Below are 19597 nucleotides of genomic sequence, written 5' to 3'. Positions count from 1 at the left end.
TCTCCAAGAGCTGTTACACATTGTTAGTGTGCCTGAATACTCACTTTGGGATGACAGCTGCTGTTAACCTTTTAATTCAGCGCTCAGTTGTAGATATACCTCTGCTACTTCTGATCATGCTCTAGACTATACAACATTCCTTGCTGTGTTTTCAAAGGGGAACCTCAACTGTACCTTCAAAAACATGTTGTTATAGGTCAGCACAAGGCAGCTATTTCAGTCTCTGAGTTTCATGGTTTGCAGACAGAGTGAAATCTGATCCGAGACGGGCAGCGCTCGAGTCAGCCAATCCGGCACTGCTCTGCTGCAGCAAAGCGCTCTTCAGGGGTCGAGCAAGGTCACCCATGATTTCCTATTGTTAAGTATCCAAACAGCCTCCTACTTGTATGAATGTAGTTGCAAGCACAAAAGATAATTTATTTAATAAGTAATAAAGACATTCATTGTTTAAGGTGGGGTGTAAAAGCCAGAAAAGGCCAAACACTTCCAGTAATAACTCACACAGTGTTTAAGAGGAAATGTAAAACATTTTTTAATATGTCTCATTATTTCACAGTGAAAAAGAACAGCCATTTTCAACTGAATTGTTTTTGGCAAATGACATCTAAATCCAGAGACAATGTACCATTTATAATGTCTACTGTAGCATGGAAGGCTGGTCCATTCCACAGAGGTCAACGTCTGGATTGTCGAGGATTATGAGGGGTTATATCTGTACTGAGATGATGCTGACAGAGCAAAATGAAAATGAATGTTCAAGAAAGCACTCGAGAGCAGAAGAATCAAACACAAAAAAGCCAAATTTTAGTCGTAATACAAACTGAAAACAGTTGGGAATAAAAAAAAGAACACGCAAACAGGCACAAGGGGTGAATTAAAATGTTAGAATTACAGTGAAAGACAAAAAAACAAACAATACTGGCACCCTGGTGGTGTAATACAAATATCTGTGGATTACTCATGTAACATTTTCCTACTAAACACGTGATTTGACACTGCCATGCAAATGCAATATATGCAATAACGAGAGGCTCAACAGTAAAACGAAGCCACGTCTGCACACAGACAGGTAGAGCCTGACGACACATGCAGGAATTTGAATAATTGCCCTCTGTTATCAGTACAGTAAAAATAACAACAAAAAAAAAAGATAGCAGCCACAAATGGACAGGGAGAGTAAAATCACTCAAAGTCACAATGATTCACAAAATACTCACTCAAGCGTTACAAAATGTACAGTATTTGCAAGAAAACATTCTGAAAAGTGCTTAAACTGTGTGCTTTGCTTTGTTCCAGGTCAAACACAATCCTCATCGCCTACCGAGCTCAAGCCAACTTGCATTGAAATCCTGCCCACATTCAAGTTATAAACACCAAACAAGTGTGACCATCTATCACGACAATAGATGACTGATGCTAATAAAAAGCTTTTTTTTCTGTGCTATAAACATAGAGGCTCCAATTTATGTGATAAATTCTACATAATGGCTTTTAACATTGAAATGTGTTGAACCAACATACTGGAGTTAAGGCTGGTTGTAAACCAGTCCGATGCACATTAACCATCAATGATATACTGTTTCATAGAATAAATGTTTGTAAATTATAGTTCATCAGCTACAATGATCATGCAGTCACATCTAGAATCGGCAGTTTCTAACACCATCTCTTTCTCTCACACACTCTCTCACACACACACACACACACACACACACACACACACACACACACACACACACACACACACACACACTACCACTCTTTCTCTCGCTCTTTTCACACACACAGTAACCTGTGATCAGTGGTTTAGGAGGTTTTCTTTACAACTACAGCACACATGTAAGTGCACATCTCTGTAGTCCAAGCCTCTGTGCACTCCTACTAACACTGCATGGGCCTGTTCATCCACTTAGCCTCTCCTGTCTCCACTCCCTCTACTGTTGGTGGGGGCTTTCTAGACTTTAATTACACCATGAAGTGTTTCCTGCGATCCGTCACACCTGGCTCCTGGGAGTGAGTTCAGGAGTCGCACAGCAGCCTCTGGCTCCAACTCCTACTGGCTGTCCAGGCCGTTGATGGGTTTGGTCATTCCGGAGCCCTTCGCTCTACGTCTTGTTGTAGGGCTGTCGTCTTCCACATCTGTATCTTCTGAAACGTGTGGGTCAAACACTTTGGAGTGAGTATGTAACTATGAGTAAAACACCATTCCAAACACTAGAGGTCAGCGCTTTACAGGATTACAGCTAAAGATGAATGTTTTCTGAGCCTTTTTTTATGTGGTTGATGAACTACAGCAAAGTCACTGTACCTTTAAATCCTTCTGACACATGGTCAGCAGATTCAGTGTAATTACTGTCTTCACACTCTGAGAGGCTCTGTGAGAGGAGAAGAGGAAACACATGACACACATACCGTTAACTGGACAGGGAACGTGTAGCAGCTAACTAACCATGTAAAGCTTTCGTAGTACACTGAATGATAAGGATCTTTAAGGGAAACAGGTCTGTGTATTTACAGAGCGTTCTCAGCAACAAGTCAGCTGATTCCTTAGATATGGAACACGCAACACTGCTGGCTTCACCCGTCTGACGAAGAAATGGCTTTTTGTCATTTAGACACACTATGCTTGCTTGTGCAATATTTGGCACCTGACATGTAAGAGCGAGTGGTGTCACTGCTGAGATCAGCAGTTGAAAACTAGTAATATCAAGGAAGAAGAGTGTTCTGTTTTCCCACAGGCTGCATTGATGATAGATTTTAAAACTTGCTGTTTTAGCCTTAAAAAATAACTATCACGAGCATGATATTGGGTTGACCTAGTGAGACTGCTGTCAAACTCAGGTGCTTTTTGTGACATATGACCGACATGTAAAATTGCCACCATATTTACATAACAAGCGTGTCCAAAAAGGGCTTTTGTTTTCACACTTGCAAGTGCTTTAACCATCATTGCCCTCGGGCAGGGATACTAAACTTGCTTTGCCCGGGGGCCACGTTTACAAAACAACTGGAGGCCAAGGGCCAGTTCCTAGAATTTGAGGACACTAGGAGCTTAGTCTGGATCTCTGTCAGGTGCTCCGGGGATCCTCCTCTGGCACCTTTTGATAAACAAGCTCTATTGTGATACTTTTTTATGCACTCTGGCACCTTTTTTATATTCATAGTACAAGAAAATACAAGTATGAATCAATTTATTTTCATTGTCAGATTTGGCCTGCAAGCATTAAGTATCACAGGTTTAGGGTTTTAACCAACACATCATAAATTGGTTACTCCTACAATGGAGTTTCCATGCATCCCTGACAAGATTAAAGTTCCCCTCCAGACACGTTTTAAAGTCTGTAAAAAATACCCTGCTAGGATTAATGTTTTGTTTAACACGGTTTCCTCACATAAATACTTTTTAAGAAACTTTGACAAGGGGTTGGAAGCACATCTAGTCTCTCCCTCACTGAGAAATTCTGAATCTGGCCTCACACCCCACCCACTGCTGCTGCTGCTTGCACTAGACCAGCAAGAAAGCAGTGGTCATCAAGGTGACTAGTGTAAGCGTCAGAGGAAACAGTGGAGAGATTCAGCCATACACGTTTGAGCGTCAGTCAGACTCAGACTCAGATGGAGTCTGTTGTACACCAAAATCAACAACTAGCAGACGTGTCAGATTAGTAAGGGTAGTCAGCATCTTTTATTTATGTGGTTTGTTAGCTTGTAACTGGCAGTGGCTGAACCAGCATTAATAGCTGTGAAACATACAGTACTTGCTATGATGTAACAGTGTTTTCACACTGTTATTATGTAATAATATACCAGAGGTCTCCAAAAGATTGCAGAAAGATATATTCCATCCGACTGAGATTTTTTTATTACATGTAATCAATCTGCTCTGCAGTGAGGGTTTCAGGTTTCTTTGCCAGTGTTGTGTTGAAATTTGTTTCCCCGGCGATATGCGGTTCCCATATCAGACAGCTACTGGTTTCGATTAATACGAACCTAATCTAGTCTGCCTGGGCTTTGTTTAAATCTCAAATTTTGGGGAAGTGCACAGACATTGCACCTTCAGTAGAGGAATGTGAAAACATCTCTCTGACAAAGTTTGCACAGAAACAAATCAGTGGCTGAATCCCAATGTCCAAACTTCACCGCTCTTGCAGACTTGCAGATTTTGTGGGCACGTTCCCGTAAAGTCAGGGAGTGCTGAGGGCTGTCCAAATCTACAATTCAATACAATACAACCCACAGTTGTTTTCAATACGGACGTGACACTGTGGTTTTTTCAACTGTCGAAAAAACATGAATGAGTAAAATTGTTATTGATAGGTAGGTCTATTAAAAAGCTATTTGAATTGCGTAGGCCAGAAATTCACCAACATCATGACACAGAATTATGAATAAGTACAGGCTGTAGAGGAAATAAAAATGCATTTTTATTATTGTAGCCTATCAGGCTGCACTGTGTAATAGGCTAAAAGAAAATTGGCTGAAAAACAACAAAAGAAGGTCTTCTAATGTCAGTAATACCCACTTCATTGAGTTATAGTCTTGTCCTCATTTACAACCATTTTTGTTTTTTATAAGCATGTAGCTTGTTATATAGAGATGCATTAATATCCTACATTGTGTTCAGTCACAAAAAAGGCCAAACATGGGATTTATAGCTTGTTATCTGCAGGGACAGATAAGTTTGTTTCCACAGCAATGAGTGAAACAGTCTTGAGGGCTGTCTATCAGCCACTTGCAGTCTCCGCCCTCGCAGACTTTACGTGATGACAGTAAATGAATTACACTTTGTACAACTGAAGTCTACAAGGGCTCAGTCCGCCAGTCCAGTGGGCGTACATTTGGATTAAGCCAGTATCTTCAGGGTCAGACATTTTAGGGGACATTATCAGTATAAAAACACATTTCTGAGTGAAGAGGATCTTTAAATATAGTTTTAAACTGAGACCCACATTCGTTACTTTCTGTTATGAAATATGTGACAGACTTAATGATAAATGTACCTTTTCTCTTGGACCATAATTCTCAGCATACCACACCATTCCATACAGGCACAGGAATGTAATGAAGGCCTAAAAACAGATCAAACATTACACAGACTGGTTAATAATTCATGGGAAATCCGTAACCATTAACTGACAGCACACTAAGTATTGCGTTCAATTGTTTTTTATGTTGAAATAGAAAGATAAATGTAATAAATTATGGTGTGTTGGCGGCAAGTGAAGTCACAAGATTCCATGTAGTATTTTAGAGCATGATGACTGCAGACTGACAACCATAGTATTTCATTCTGACATAGAAATGCAGCATTACTGTGATCTGGTCTTACCAAACACAGAAGCCAGAGGATCACATAGAGGATCTGTGTTTTTGAAAACAAGTCCTGTCCAAACTTAATACACGCCAAGGCCTCCAGAAAGGCTATTGCCCTGTGAATGAGAGGAGAAAACAAACACTAACTTGTAGTTAACTTTCAATTTCACTGAAAAAAAACAACAAAAAAACTTCAAAACAAACACGCCCTTATATGGCTTTTACCTGAGAGGTAAAGGGTGACAGTTTAGGTTTCACTTACCCAAACACCCAGCACTGGGTCCCAACTCTCTTGCACTGTGTGTCTGTAAGGTACGCATAATACTGCCTGAAGCAAAGAAACAAACACAATGCAAACATTAGCAATATTTACCTGCAGTTGTAATCTGTTACTTGCCTTCAAAGCAAGGAGCTGAATGTAAGCATGTAAAAATGTAAATCTTCCCCATTATCAGTCTTTTGGATCATTCCCCTACGAATTAAACAGTCTTTTGTGTCTTACCTCACTGTTGGAGCTGTGATGATACCAATGAACAGGATGCGACACCAGCTGAGAGCATGGCTTGCAGGAAAGATGAAGATATGTTTGAGGAAGAATGTGTTCAACTCTGTTAGCTGTGGACAAAGAGGGAAACAGGTAGAAGAGAATAAAGCTTTTCATGTGTAATTGTTAGTGTATATGACACAGAAAGTAGCACAGAGACACATTGTGGTTTAGCTCTGTATTCAAGCACACAAAGTCCCCTGTAGAGATAATCTTAAATAAAGTATTCATAACTACTGTTTGGTGTTCAAATATTTGTAGTTAAAGTGAATATTTGTGGCAATGCTGCTTGTTTCAACTGGGAGTTTCGTCTTAAGTGTATTTGCAGCACTGTAACACATGACAAGTTGGATGAAGACTTAACCGGTCAACAACGTTGCACTGTTTGGCCCTAAACACCTTTAGGTTGCTTTGGCTTTTTCCTGCTGTACTAATGTGAAATTAATGTATGTATGAAAAAGGCCAACAGTTCCCACTACCAATACATCTATCCAATATATATGTGAATGAGCATCAGCACCCTTAAAGGAAAACTTCACCCCCAGTATGACCAAAATCCCTCTGATTTGTTAAGTAAAGTTTGTTTTTCTCACATGCCTCCTGAGTGAATGGATAATCCAAAAAAAAAAAAAGAAGGGCATTCTTCATGAATTTCATGCACGCATGCAGATACACATGCAGAGGGCAGCGCCGCTCTGTCAGCTGCCGAGCAGTTTCCGTACCAGACTGTGATGTACAGTGTCCGTGATGTACAGTTTCCGTACCAGGATTATACTGCATGTGAGAGTGTAAGGGGGCGATCACACAGAAATGAGACGCTAGAGACGCGGACGCTTCAAAGATGCTTGAAACGCTGGAAGCGCTTATTCAATGCATGCTAGCTACTGGTGCCTGACGCTCAAAAAGTTGAAAATATTTTAACTTTTCAGCGTCTATGCGTATCTAAAAAGAAGCGTCTAAAAAGAAGCGTCTACAAAAACGTGCACCTAAAAAGACGCTGGAGAAATGCCCGTCTAAAAAGACGCTTGAACACCGGTCAGAAGCGCCGTATCATAGGAAAACAATGGTTTTACTGGCGTCACATTTCTAGCGTTTCATCTCGGTGTGATTGCTCCCTAAAGGGATGTTTTGATATAGTTTTGTTGTTGTCAAACGTGGTCCCCAATGACTTCATTTCATGAGGAAGTTTTACCTTTTTTCACCCTGGAGGCATGTGAGAAAAACTCATTACCTTCACAAATTCAAGGTGACATACAGTGAGTCATTTATATCTGAATGGTTATTTTGGGGCTAAAAATATACATTTAAAGCTGCAAGCCAGAGTGCAGAGCCAACACAATAAAAACTGTGTCACTGTTGTACTACTCATTGGCTTGTGCTTTACTTTTAATTTCATAGACATTTTTCAAAGTTCTTTTCCTGTTATGAAATGTCAAAAGTTCTTCTGTGAAAAAAGGCCCATTGACACTTGGTGCCAAAAATATTGCAAACACATTTTACATGAGGATCTGAAACTGAAACAGTTAAATGGTGCCCGTAGATTAAAGCAGTGTGTTGTATACACAAGACAAATGTTTTTAAACACTCTATATTCTAACTTCAACGTTATATCTCACATAAAGGGCTCGTTGTTGTTGCTCATGCTATCCTAATTTAGAATGCTTAGAAGTTATATTATTGTCTTACTGTTTGTAATCAGTATGACCAGTGACAGTGGAAGTTAAAGCCAACCCTAGATTCACTTTCGTGTTGGAACATGCTTTGTGTGCTTGGCATTTTGCCTCACTATAGCTGCGTTTTTCTGGCGCTGTCAACAATTTTCATAGCCACCCCCAGGACAGACTGCATATGGTCTGGCACCTGGTCGCTACCTTTTAAGAAGTCCTGACCTCACCTGTGCCCTGGAACACCCTGAACGCAGCAAAATAAGAATAAGAAAATACAGGCAGAGGGCAGAGTCTCTGCAGATAGATACACCGCCACACTTCGAGTGGGTCGAAAGTGATGATTGAGAGGGATACTTTTGTATGAGTCTAAACAACGTGTACATACTGTATACTCTGATTTTTCTGATTGTTTTTCTGACTGCAGCACGATATCTATTTATTATATTGCCTTGTACCTATCATGAGCTGACTTTTTTCTCACATGATGACTTTTCAGTTGCTTTACCATGCCCCAGTCTCTGTTTTAAGTGACCACAAATCTCTTTCAGAGCAGATGTTTGGACAAGCACAGGTCTACTAAATAACATATACTGACATCTCTGATCCATTAATGTGCCTGTCAGCCATGCCAGTGAGACTGTGTGCACAAAAAAGGAACCCTGGAACTGCCCCTTGTATAGGAATGCAGCCATTATTAATGTTTGTAGTTACACCTGTTGTGTTCAACAAGTCCAAATGTTCGCTATGAGTAATGTCTATTGGCAATAACACTCAATTAGCGCTTTGTTACAGGCAGATGCACCAAAAAGGTCATCCGGTTCAGCCAGGATGCTAATAAACAAAGATTCTTCTACAATGCAAGTCACACTTGGTTGAACAAATTGCCAACAAAGCTAACAGTTCATTTCAGGGGACACTTTGTCCGAGTCCCCTTCATCCGCACTGGAAGATAATGAGAGGGTGGCCTGCTGCCGTGCTATTCACTCATTTGGCCTGGAGCCTGTGTGGTTGGACCCAGTGAAGAGCAGCTAAATTGTCACTGTGCTGAGTAGGGCTGAGACGAGCTGAGGCGTCCTCCATCTCTTCAACTAATTCTCAAAGACGGGTAATTACTATTTAAAGCCTCAAGAGAGTTGGGAACTGCCTGAGTGAGGGAGAGGGGAGGACAATGTTGTTTCATCACCACACAGAAATGAGAGAAACAGCAGCTTTCATCACCATGGTTGCTAGTGGGTAGAAATTTGGCAGCCACAGTTGACTCTCCAGTGGAAAGCAATCGAGCTTACTCAAGTTCTCCATCCATGGTATTCTCATTACCATAAATTGCTCCTGAGTAATCAGCCGTGTCTTTTAAGCGTATGGGATTAGCTGTTAATGTGTAGACAGCAGGACACCCATGCATTATATGGATCCATCTGAGACAGGTTTTAGATTTCAGCAACAGAGAAGTCAATTAGATTAGCCTGGATTGAGCAGGCAGAGCGCAGTGGATGATCCCTGACTAGTCAACACTTAGTTACCGTGAGGTGGCGAAAGAGGATTTCTCAGTGACCCACCTGCCAGATGATCATGAACAGATAGACGCCCGTCACTCGCTGCAGGGAAGACTTTGGGTCAAGCCAGCGCACGTAGGTCCAGCTTGCTGGGGTGAACTGTAGCACGGCTCGTTTGATCTTCCCTGTGGTGGTGTGGATGTCCCTGGATGGGAAGCACGGGAGAGGGATTACAAAGACATGCAGGTAGACATACAAAAAGTATTATGTTTGTACAGTGGACAAAGCTGGATGAAAGCAACGCCATCACCTGAATCATTCATGTCCACTCTGCCTTAATGAACTTCTATATCATATTTCAAAACAGCCATTTAAACATCTTAAGATGCTATCTCAAATGCCTTGCTTGATGTATTAGCTAATCTTTATTGATCTAAGCTTACATGTCTGACTTATTCTGATGCCCTGTGATTTTATTAAGTAAAAGACAAAAATGTCACTTTTATAATCAAGGTGATTAAATACAGCTATCTTCCATTGGGCTCACAATTTTAAAAAATAATCTTGAATTTACATAATAAATCATAAAAAAATAAAGAACTGCATGCAAATAATTTACTTTATTATATCGTACTTTAAGGATATACATTTCAGTTTAAGTAATTTAAGAAGGTTGCTTATGTTTTACTGCCAACATATTACATGTATTCTTACTTAGCCAGGGATGATACCATGAAATGAACCTGCCAGGCTTACCATGTAAACCCCACTTCCCATATCATAACCTACAATTTAAAGGGACAGTTCACCCCAAAATAGAAAAATAACATACTTTTCCTCTTACCTGTAGTACTTTTTAATCAGGTGAGATTGTTTTGGTGTGAGTTGCCGAGGGTTGGAGATGGCAACTGTAGAGATGCCTTCTCTTGAATATAATGGAACAAGATGGCACTCGGCTTGTGATGCTCAAAGCAAAAAATTTAAAAATTGAAAAAAAAAATAAATAAATTTGAAAACTCAACGACAATGCCTCTTTGCAGAAATCATGACCCGGTTACTCAAGATAATCCACAGACCTTGTCGTGAGCAGTTTCATGCAGGAACTACTTTTTTTCTACAGAACTACACACCTCAACCGTATTACAGTGCAGAAAGAAGTGTACATCTATTGCTAGCTCACCTAGCACCACTGAGTTGGCTGATGCTACAGCTCAGCTGAGGAGAACGCCATTAATGTACAGGCCTCTCATCCATGGGTAGATATACACTTCTTCTGCACGGTGAAACAGTTAGTGGGTACAGTTTGGTGGAAAGAAAATAGTTCCAACATGAAACTGCTCACAACAAGGTCTGTGGATTATCTTGAGTAACCGGGTCATGATTTCTGGAAAGAGACATTGCTGTTGAGTTTTTCAAATTTATTTTTTGGCACTTTGAGCACCACAAGCTGAGTGCAATCTAGTCCCATTATATTGGAGAGAAGGCAGACATCTCTACAGCCGATAGCTCCAACACTCAGCAACTCACACCTCAACAATCTAGATTTATAAATAGCGCTACAAGTAGGAGAAAAAATATGTGTTTGTTTTGGTGTGAACTGTCCCTTCAACATATCAAACGGCCTTAGGATGAGCACAAAACTGGACACTGTTATTTTTAGTTAATTTCCAGGCTGCAAGGTCATACTTAATACTGGCCCAGTGGTAGGTCCTCATCTCCAAAAAGCGGCAGACAGTCATGCCAAGCCAGATGCCTCCTCCATTACACAGCAGAATGTCCAGAATCACCTGGTCCCACCAGCACTCAGCAAAGTTAGGCAGCAAATGCATGAAGAACAGCTGAACAGAAGATTAGAAGGCTGTGAGAGTCTGTACCATATCAGAAAAGCTTTTCAGCCTTCAACAATATTAATATGTTACATAAAATTACGAAGAAAACCCCAAAACTCATCAGTTTTCACCAGATAAACCAGTTACATCACCAGCTTAGTACACCGTAAAATGTCTCCATTGTAAAGAGAAAGAGACAGAGGGAGACACAGGCAGCCAGAGAGAAAGTGATACAACACAGAACATTAAGTGTGTAAAAACCCTTATCTGTTTTTCCTCGTACCTCAGTAAGCTCCCAGGTAATACTGATGGTCCAGCAGAGGCCATAGCTTCGAATGAGCAGGGCCTTCATACCCCAGCCCCAGAAATGGCTGAATGCAAAAATGTCAAAATGGCTCAGGATTCTGTCCCAGGTTATGACGTGGCAGTTCACAGCATATTCCTGTGGAGAGCAGCAAAGATAGCCTCATTACAATGATTGATAATCCCCTGGTAGTGAGCTCAACTGGTGCATGTTAATCAATCTGAAAGTTATTTTCTGTGTAAGCCTGCATCACTCACCATTATGTCTGCCTCTCTCTTGGCATAACGCAGGTTTGGGTCCAACCAATACATTAGCTGCTTCACTTGCTGCCAGTTGAGGAAGATGATTAAAACCAGGAACAGGAAGTAGAGGACACTCAGACCTTAACAGCAGAGAGATATGACATTGAGAAGGGATATCTAAGGCCCACACAAAAACAGTTTCAACCTTGGAGACTTGTAGCAATACTCACCAAACACTATTCGCCATATTGCTGGATGTGGTCTGGTGAATGGACCTAAAGTGAGGCACATACAAACACTATGTCAAAGATATAATACAACAAGTGATGGACTGGACACGGTTTGTCATTATGCCTAAACAAATAAACCACTTTTCCTTCGTATTGTTATTTTGCATATACTGCTCATAATCTTGAGCAGTTGAACAGTTTTGCTTCCTTGTGTACACTGTTAGATGTTATTTAAGGCTTTGAGAAGGAGTAAAAATCCCTACTGTGAGATATGACTAACAATAGTAACCAAAAATAACACTGCATGCTGTCAGAAAAAGAGACAGCATTACACCAGTGCTAGGATCCCTGCACTGGCTACCTATTGAATACAGGATTGATTTTAAGGTTCTTTTATTTGTTTTTAAAGCCATACATGGGCTGGCAACCCAGTACATTGCTGAACTTCTCTGACCCTACTCCAGCTTCCGACCTCTTAGCTCCTCAGAACAATCTCTCAGATTAGTCTTTTTACTGTCCAGCGATCGAGGCTGGTGGGTAAGGGAGACCATGCCTTTGCGGCAGCTGCTCCAAAGCTTTGGAATAGCCTTCCGCTCTCAATCAAATGCTCCCCCTCCACTGATCCTTATAAGACAAACCTTAAAACAACAGCAGCAGGAGCACTGCCAGAGCCCTACAGAATGACCTCCAGCAGGCTACTGGTGTGCATGTTTCTGGCCAAACTGTCAGAAACAGATTCCATGAGGGGTGGCTTAAGGGCCTGTACTCACAGTTGAGCACCGTGCAGCTTAATTGGCATTCGTCAGAGAACACCAGAATTTGGCGATCCGTCATTGGTACTCTGTTCTCTTCACAGATGAGAGCAGGTTCACACTGAGCACACGTGACAGGTGTGAAAGAGTTTGGAGATGTCGTGGTGAACATTATGCTGCCTGTAACATCATCCAGCTTGACCAGTTTGGCAGTGGGTGAGTGATGGTCTGGGGAGGCATAGATCTCCATGTCATATCCAGTGGTACACTAACTGCTGTTAGGTACCAGGATGAAATGGGCCCTGGGTTCCTCCTGGTGCAGGACAATGCCTGGCCTCATGTGGCCAGAGTGTGTGGGCAGTTCCTGGATGACGAAGGCATTGATGCCATTGACTGTCCCTCTCTTTTCCCTTGACCTAAATCCAATTGAACACCTATGGGACGTTATGTATCGTGCATTCGATGCCACCAAGTACCACCATAGACTGTTCAAGAGCTCACTGATGCCCTGATCCAGGTCTGGGAGGAGATCACTCAGGAATTCATCAGGAGTATGTTTTCAATGGCCTTTGGCTGTTTGTAGTGGTTTTATTCTGTTTTATATTTGTGTACATTTATATTGCTATATATTTGTATGTCATTCCTTTATTTTGTATAGCACTTTGGTCAGCTGCAGTTGTTTTTAAATGTGCTATATGAATATACTTGATTTGATTTAATGGTGACAGAGCTGAATGACAAATCAAATTTTCTTTCTACAGTCTATTTACTCCTCTCATAATGACTTCCATGTTAAAGCTAAGAGTTTTATGTAAAGCAGTCACTGTTATTTACTGTGCTAACATATGGTCGTGTGTGAAGCACCTTCAGGCTAACTGTAATTAAGAGCTATGCAAACACACTTAACTAAACTAAATAACCATTTCAGTAGCCTTTTTTTTTTTTGCTCACCATTAGGAAATGCCAAAACACTGATGACAAGGAAGAAGGAGATGACCAGGATGAGCCCCACCCAGAGATTACTGTCTGGATTCCCATCATCTCTGCAGACAGGGTAAACACACATTTCCCAAACACACAGTTAATATCACCAGTGATGCTGTGGTATATGTTAAACAGACACTTTTACATGTAGTCTGTGCGTTATATCCCCTACACATCTGTAATGAAGTGAACAGCAGCTGGCAAAGACATAAAGCTTACATTATATTACATTTATTGTGGTTTTTAAAGCAGAAAATCAGTGTAAATATGACGTTATGACCCGTTTCCATGCTAGTTACAGTGTTGTTGCTAATGCCCAGGAAAGTGTTCATCACTGGACGACCGTTATGTAACACACATCTATTTATTAGCTTCTGTTGACGATGAATGAGGGTAAACTGTAGTCAGTCATCACCAAGAAGCTCATTCCAGTGCCTTCGTGTGGATGTAAAGTTTATTTCAGTGAGAAAATCCATTAAAGAGTGGCTAACAGCTAGCTAACCTCCCCCGTGTACCTGTACGCTGTCAGAGCATCACTGCTGCCGTTAGCCGGGCGCTAGCTAACTAAGCTAGCCCCAGCGAGCTAACGCTAGCCGCGAGCGACTTACCTTGTGAACGCGAAATACATCAAACTGAGCACGGTGCATGTCAGCAGTGTTATCGTGTGTGGCCTGTAGAAGAAGTCGATCGTGATATCTTCAACCTGCTGCTCGTTTATCATTCGGAAATGCATCCTGTAATTCACATCATCCTTGCTCAAGGTGTGGGATCCGCTGTACACGGACGCCATAGCAGGACGCAGCAGCAGCAGCAGCAGCTCCTCACAGCAGCATGAGAAAGTGATTCACACCACGGCTGGCAACCTCCTCTAACTGCTACTACACACACAGGAATTACTTAAAATTAATATATATAGTTACATAGCTCGCTAGCAGATTGTAAAGTAGATGTGACAGCTAAGCAGGAGGAGCAACAGAGGGTTAAAAAGAGAGGAAGAAAGTTTTAGAGGGATTGTTCACTTTGATTGTGATTGGTGTAACATGGTTGCAGGGAGTGTCCCAAAGCGGAAGAGTGCACATGCTCTCCTTCATCATGTGCTGCTCTGAATGTTTTTAGCGTGACCTCCGTGCAAGGTCTTAAAAGCATGACGAGTGAACAGAGGTTGACTTCTTTGAGTCTGTCAAATCAGTTTAACACCTTAAACTGTGACCTCCTGGAATGATATTTAAAGGAACATGTCAGCCCACAGGTTTTGGCAGCTTGACCATAGCACAGTGCAACAGTTATCTGAATGTCAAATGAAAGTGTTTCCTGGAAAACATCCTTCACTGAAAGGTGTTTCTACTCCACTTGATTTTGTGTGTGTGTTTATCTCCCCCATGTGGCTGCTCATGGCTTCACAGGTCACTGAAACCAAAAATCATCCTCAGCTCCCAGCAGAGGGCCCCATCATTTTACACGAAGAGCTCAAACAACCCACATGGGCACCAAAAATCTTGATTTACTGTTAATGTTTTGTATTTCTGGTAGTTTAGAAAACAAATGCAAAGAAATTTGAAAAGCTATTTTGCACAGAATCCCTTCACTTTAAGTAAATTGAGCACCAGAGCTGACCCTTGAATTTTGGTGGCCCTAAACAGGATTTGGTTTCAGGGCCTTTCTCACTGTACTGTTTTGCAACTTCTCACTGCAATAAAGAAACTTGTGCACTGTAGATAGTCAGTAAAGCACACATAATGTAGGCTACAGATAAGCATGTAAAGACTAAAAAGAGACCACAGTAAATACAGCACATTAACCCCTGACCCTATGAGTGTTTTTTTAACCACCAAATACTCAGAGTGCTTGTTTTGTAAAGGACAGTAACTCACTTACTTAGTGTACCGAAATAGTCCATTTTGTCTGTGTCTGAGGTTATTGTTTGGTTTGTCACTATTTGATGGCAAAAATGGAACAAAAATGTCAGTTTTTGTTTTGCAAGTCCCATCGTTATTTCACTATTGTCTTTTGCTCACTGAAAAAAAAAACACTTTATAATTGGTAAGGGGGGCTCTGTCGAACATAGGTTACCTAATAATTTACAAAAATGATTATGAGCAATGTGGCAGAAAGCATGTTTGTAACAAGAGTAAAACTAACCCCTACCTGGGGGTTTTCTTTTTAATTAGCTAGAAAATTGTTTTTGAAATAGTCTAACAACTTAAAATTTGCATGGCAGTTATTTATTTATTGGTTGTAACACACTAAGTAAAAAATGACTTGTTCTCTCTGGGTTTACACCACTATATGCTCGTACTACTTGTTCCACATGATTATTGTATCTTATGAATACATAGTACATTTTGATTTGTAGTTTTTCCCTTAATGTATGACAATATTTTTCTGATACCAAATGTAGATTTACTATTTATGTGATTATTTGCATACATTGCTGATTTTAAACCCCTTTTTGTAGCTGTTATCAGCCATTGTCCAAAGTAGAGGAATGTGTTACAGGTACACAAAAAGACAAATAAAGCCTAAACAAACAAACAAAAGTTACCTTTATTTGCCCAACGCAGAGTTACAAAGTGATTCACAGAGAACAGAATACACTTAAACATTTTACTTAAATCATATTTTATGATTTTATGCAAGTCAAGAAAGAAAAAAGAATTCTGCACACTGACGAAGGTTGTAATGACCGAAACGTAGCTGCCCTGTCCCGTTAAATATTTTATCTCTTTTGCAGAGTGGCAGCTATGCCTGACGAACGTTGTAATGACCGAAACGTAGCTGCCCTGTCCCATTAAATATTTTGCAAGTTTGGCAACAGTGTGCGGCAATCTTTTTTCTTTCTTGACCTGCTGAAGTTTTTTTTCCAACGCACCTGTTCAGGAGACTCTTCAAAGATGTGCATGAGCCAGTTTTTTGACTTTATGATTTTATGCAACCAATAAACTGATTGATTTACTGAATAAAAGCAAACAATGATTACAATACAAGAAGTTTAAAATATGATCTGACTTCCAGGAGTAGAGACAGTGCAACATTATCCAGGACTTTAAGTTTAAAGGTAATTTTGGACTACAGAAATACCAACACTTCTGTTTTTTTTATTTATGGCACACTGTTATAAAGGTGTTAAACATTGCAATATGTACACAAACAAAATAACAGGTAATCTACATCCGAGAAGTGGCTCATTCATGTGCAATTGGCTGTTGGCTTATTTTTCAAATGAAAACAAGCATCAGTTTCACATTCTTTGCATGCTATATATTCAGGAGTATATGACATTGATAGACTATTTTACACTTCTGATGCAAAGAGGAATTTAAAAGTACCATGTAAATAGACAGTTGAACGTTGGTTTGTTGCGCTTCATCAAGCCTTTAAAGCCTTCAGTCTCCCTGTTTCAGCAGTATGATGGGCTGTGGTAAAAAAAAAGAAAAGAAAACGAAGATAGCTATTAATTATAAATAATGTAATTTCTCTTAAAGCTAGGTCTTAATTGTAATATATATTATATTTATAAAAAATAAATCTAAAATTTGTTACGCCTAAACAGGCAACCACAAACCGCTGTCCAAAATAATAATTAGCAAATGTTACATGATCACAAATAAACTTGAAGAACGTATTACTGTCATAACTATTGTTAAAATTATTTTCACTACTGGTTCTAGTATTACGTTGTATTGTGGATCTGTGTGTGATTTGTCCAAATTACCGTATCCCAGCAGAAGCCATTGCTTGGCTGCTGTGAGTAGGTATAGGTACAGTCGTTGAGAAACACAATCGTCTTTTTATTTCATTACAAATTACAAATGTATCTAAAAGTGGAAAACTAGAATGGAATAAGGGTGTTAAGCAGGCTATATCACTGATGATCATAATAGTTTTGAAAAGTATGCAATGAAAATGCCATAAAGTCATAGTTTGATCATAAAAAAATGCTATAAAATTTTGATTTAAAAAGTCAGTATGGTTTGTCATTAAAATGTCACAATATAGCATGTAAAAAAAAGTCATAGGAAATGTGTCACAAGAAAAAAGTCATAGTTTGTGTACTTTTCTTGTGCAGCTCTCAATCATATGCTGGCTCCCTAAAATGGCACTCAGTTATCAAAACTTTGAGAAGCCCTGATCTAGGATATTTTATCAAAATGCCCTGAAATAGTCAGCATGGCTGTTTCCTGGGGCAAATTCTCCACAGACCCCCTCTGGAGGTGGACCCCCTAATGTTAAATAGGTGATTACGGACCTGTCTTATGCAGTTGCTGTGTGTACAGAAAGAGAACAACATACCAAAGTGTTGAAATGTTCTCTGCATACAGCTTTGCTCAGCCAGTAGATCAAGACAATGGCTATTAACTTTTCAACAACCAGCAGAGTCATAATCAGTCCCTTGATTCCTTCATGGACCTAAAAAGGTTGAGACAGTGGTGGACGTGAATACACATTTACCTTTTACATCAGAAAGGCTTTTTTTTTTTTTTTTAAAAAAAAAAAAAAAGGATAAATGCTGTTTCTCTTTACCTGAGCACTTTGCGGGCTATCTTCTAGCGAAACATGGAACTTGACTGCACAGAGACAAACTGCTGCAATTGACCAGAAGAAGCTGACGATGTTCAGAGAGAATGACAGCTTTGTCTGCAGGGTGAAAAATGCAGTGATAGTGCAGGAAAGTCATTACAAACAAACAAAAAAAAAAGATCGTTCATTATTATTATTTAGACTTCACAGGAACAAAATTCTTAAACTCCATATTTGCTAGTTACAATTATTCACTCATCAGTGCAAGTTCACAAAGAAAAATAACTTAAAAACAATTCAAAGTTTAACTGGATGGCAAATATATATTAAACTTCCCTCCTCACTTTAGGTCCTTTTAATTTCTCATCCATTTTTCTGCTGATGTTGAATAGCATGTTCATTTTAAATACTATGTTACACTATGTCACGATGTGTCCGTTATCCAACAAGTTCCCTCCTTTTTACTTCATATACTCTGAATTCATGTTTTAAAAAGGCATTCTGTAACGCCATATTTTGTATTTAGGAGATAAAAGCTTGTGTTTGGATCACAGTTTTAAAATTTAAATTTAACTGTGATTAATCCTGTTACTTAGATTAAAAAGTGTATCAGATTGCATTATAAATATTACACTACTATATCCAGAATACATGTCATTATTTCTAAATCCAGGGGATAAGCCACCTATTGTAGAGACATCACAATTTTTATACAAATGTAATTTTTAACTCACCACATGCATGTTTGGAGATTGTCCAGCAGCATAGGACAGCATACCACAGACCACAAACTAAGATTGATAAAACATGTACATTACACTGAAATACAATATTGTGGAATATAAAAAGAAAACAAGATAAGACACAATATAATACGGTAAACGTTATTGAGCACAGACGTAAAAGGAAGCACAGATGCATACAGTAGATATACTGTTCCCTAATAGCAATGGGAACGTCTAAAGAATGTGTTTCTTATTGTATTTTCATAGACACATCTAGAATGGTAATGTTCTTATGGGAGTAAATTAAAGTAGTAGTTTGGTAACTGTATTTACCACAGCACTGGGTAGGGTGTATAACCTGGTGAAGTCTTCTGTCTGAGTGAAAATCAGACCAAGAGTGAGGATGAACACACCAGCGATGGCCTGGGCTGCCTAATAAATAAAAAAAGAGACAGAATAATATTCCATTGCAATGCTGCATGTTTTCTGTGTAAGTTAAAGCCAAAGAATATAAGTATAAAGCTATGAAACAGTCTGTGATCGTGGCTCCAGCTGTATAAGACATAACTTACTCCAAGAGGTTTGGGTTTCCCCTTCAAAACAAAGACCTTGTAGGAATCTCTGTACACACACTGAAATTTCTCGGGCATCAGTTGACCCTCTCTGGCATCCCTCAGACTCCCAATGGGAATGGTGATGATCATTGATTCATCACAAACAAATGTCTTCTTCATTTTCCTGTGAACAAAACAAAGAAGGTTAAAGCAGGTTTTTATCACCGTGGTGATCTGCTGTTGAGGTTTTCAGTAACCTACCTTTTTTTTCCGTCTCTTATCTGGATTGAGACCTGAAATTCGCTGCTTTGTCGAACGAGTTTGAAAAGGAAATGACCTGGTACACCGATTGTCTTTGTCCGCCCCCCCTCCTCCTCTCTTTTATGTCTCTCACACGAATACACACAAACCCACAAAATGCTTGCGTGCAACTGATTTGGCA

At 39.9% G+C, this 19597-nt stretch overlaps 2 protein-coding genes across 3 annotated transcripts; both read right to left on the bottom strand.

Annotated features, from left to right (window-relative positions):
• Positions 1-485: 485 nt before the first annotated feature.
• ptdss1a (phosphatidylserine synthase 1a) lies at positions 486-14384 on the bottom strand. 2 transcript variants are annotated; one of them, XM_049582891.1, is made up of 13 exons: positions 13967-14384; positions 13326-13417; positions 11623-11667; positions 11408-11532; positions 11130-11288; positions 10704-10855; positions 9081-9222; positions 5816-5928; positions 5576-5641; positions 5330-5429; positions 5001-5069; positions 2309-2375; positions 486-2169 (listed from the first exon to the last, which is right to left on the bottom strand). In XM_049582891.1, exons 1-13 carry the CDS (start codon positions 14146-14148, stop codon positions 2054-2056), a joined length of 1428 nt encoding a protein of 475 aa, XP_049438848.1. In that variant the 5' UTR covers positions 14149-14384; the 3' UTR covers positions 486-2053. The 2 variants fall into 2 exon arrangements, with proteins under 2 accessions (XP_049438848.1, XP_049438850.1); XM_049582893.1 differs by having other exon boundaries at positions 486-2148; positions 13967-14176.
• A 1504-nt stretch (positions 14385-15888) lies between these two features.
• Positions 15889-19511, bottom strand: LOC125892725 (uncharacterized). The gene is made up of 7 exons (XM_049582894.1): positions 19417-19511; positions 19174-19339; positions 18935-19033; positions 18611-18667; positions 17880-17993; positions 17649-17765; positions 15889-16771 (listed from the first exon to the last, which is right to left on the bottom strand). Exons 2-7 carry the CDS (start codon positions 19333-19335, stop codon positions 16742-16744), a joined length of 579 nt encoding a protein of 192 aa, XP_049438851.1. The 5' UTR covers positions 19336-19339; positions 19417-19511; the 3' UTR covers positions 15889-16741.
• Between the last annotated feature and the right edge of the window lie 86 nt (positions 19512-19597).

The sequence above is a fragment of the Epinephelus fuscoguttatus genome, linkage group LG8 (assembly GCF_011397635.1).
Source record: "Epinephelus fuscoguttatus linkage group LG8, E.fuscoguttatus.final_Chr_v1".
Lineage (NCBI taxonomy): Eukaryota > Metazoa > Chordata > Actinopteri > Perciformes > Serranidae > Epinephelus > Epinephelus fuscoguttatus.
The sequence above is the reverse complement of the archived record's forward strand: the minus strand, read 5'-3'. Positions and strand labels throughout refer to the sequence as shown.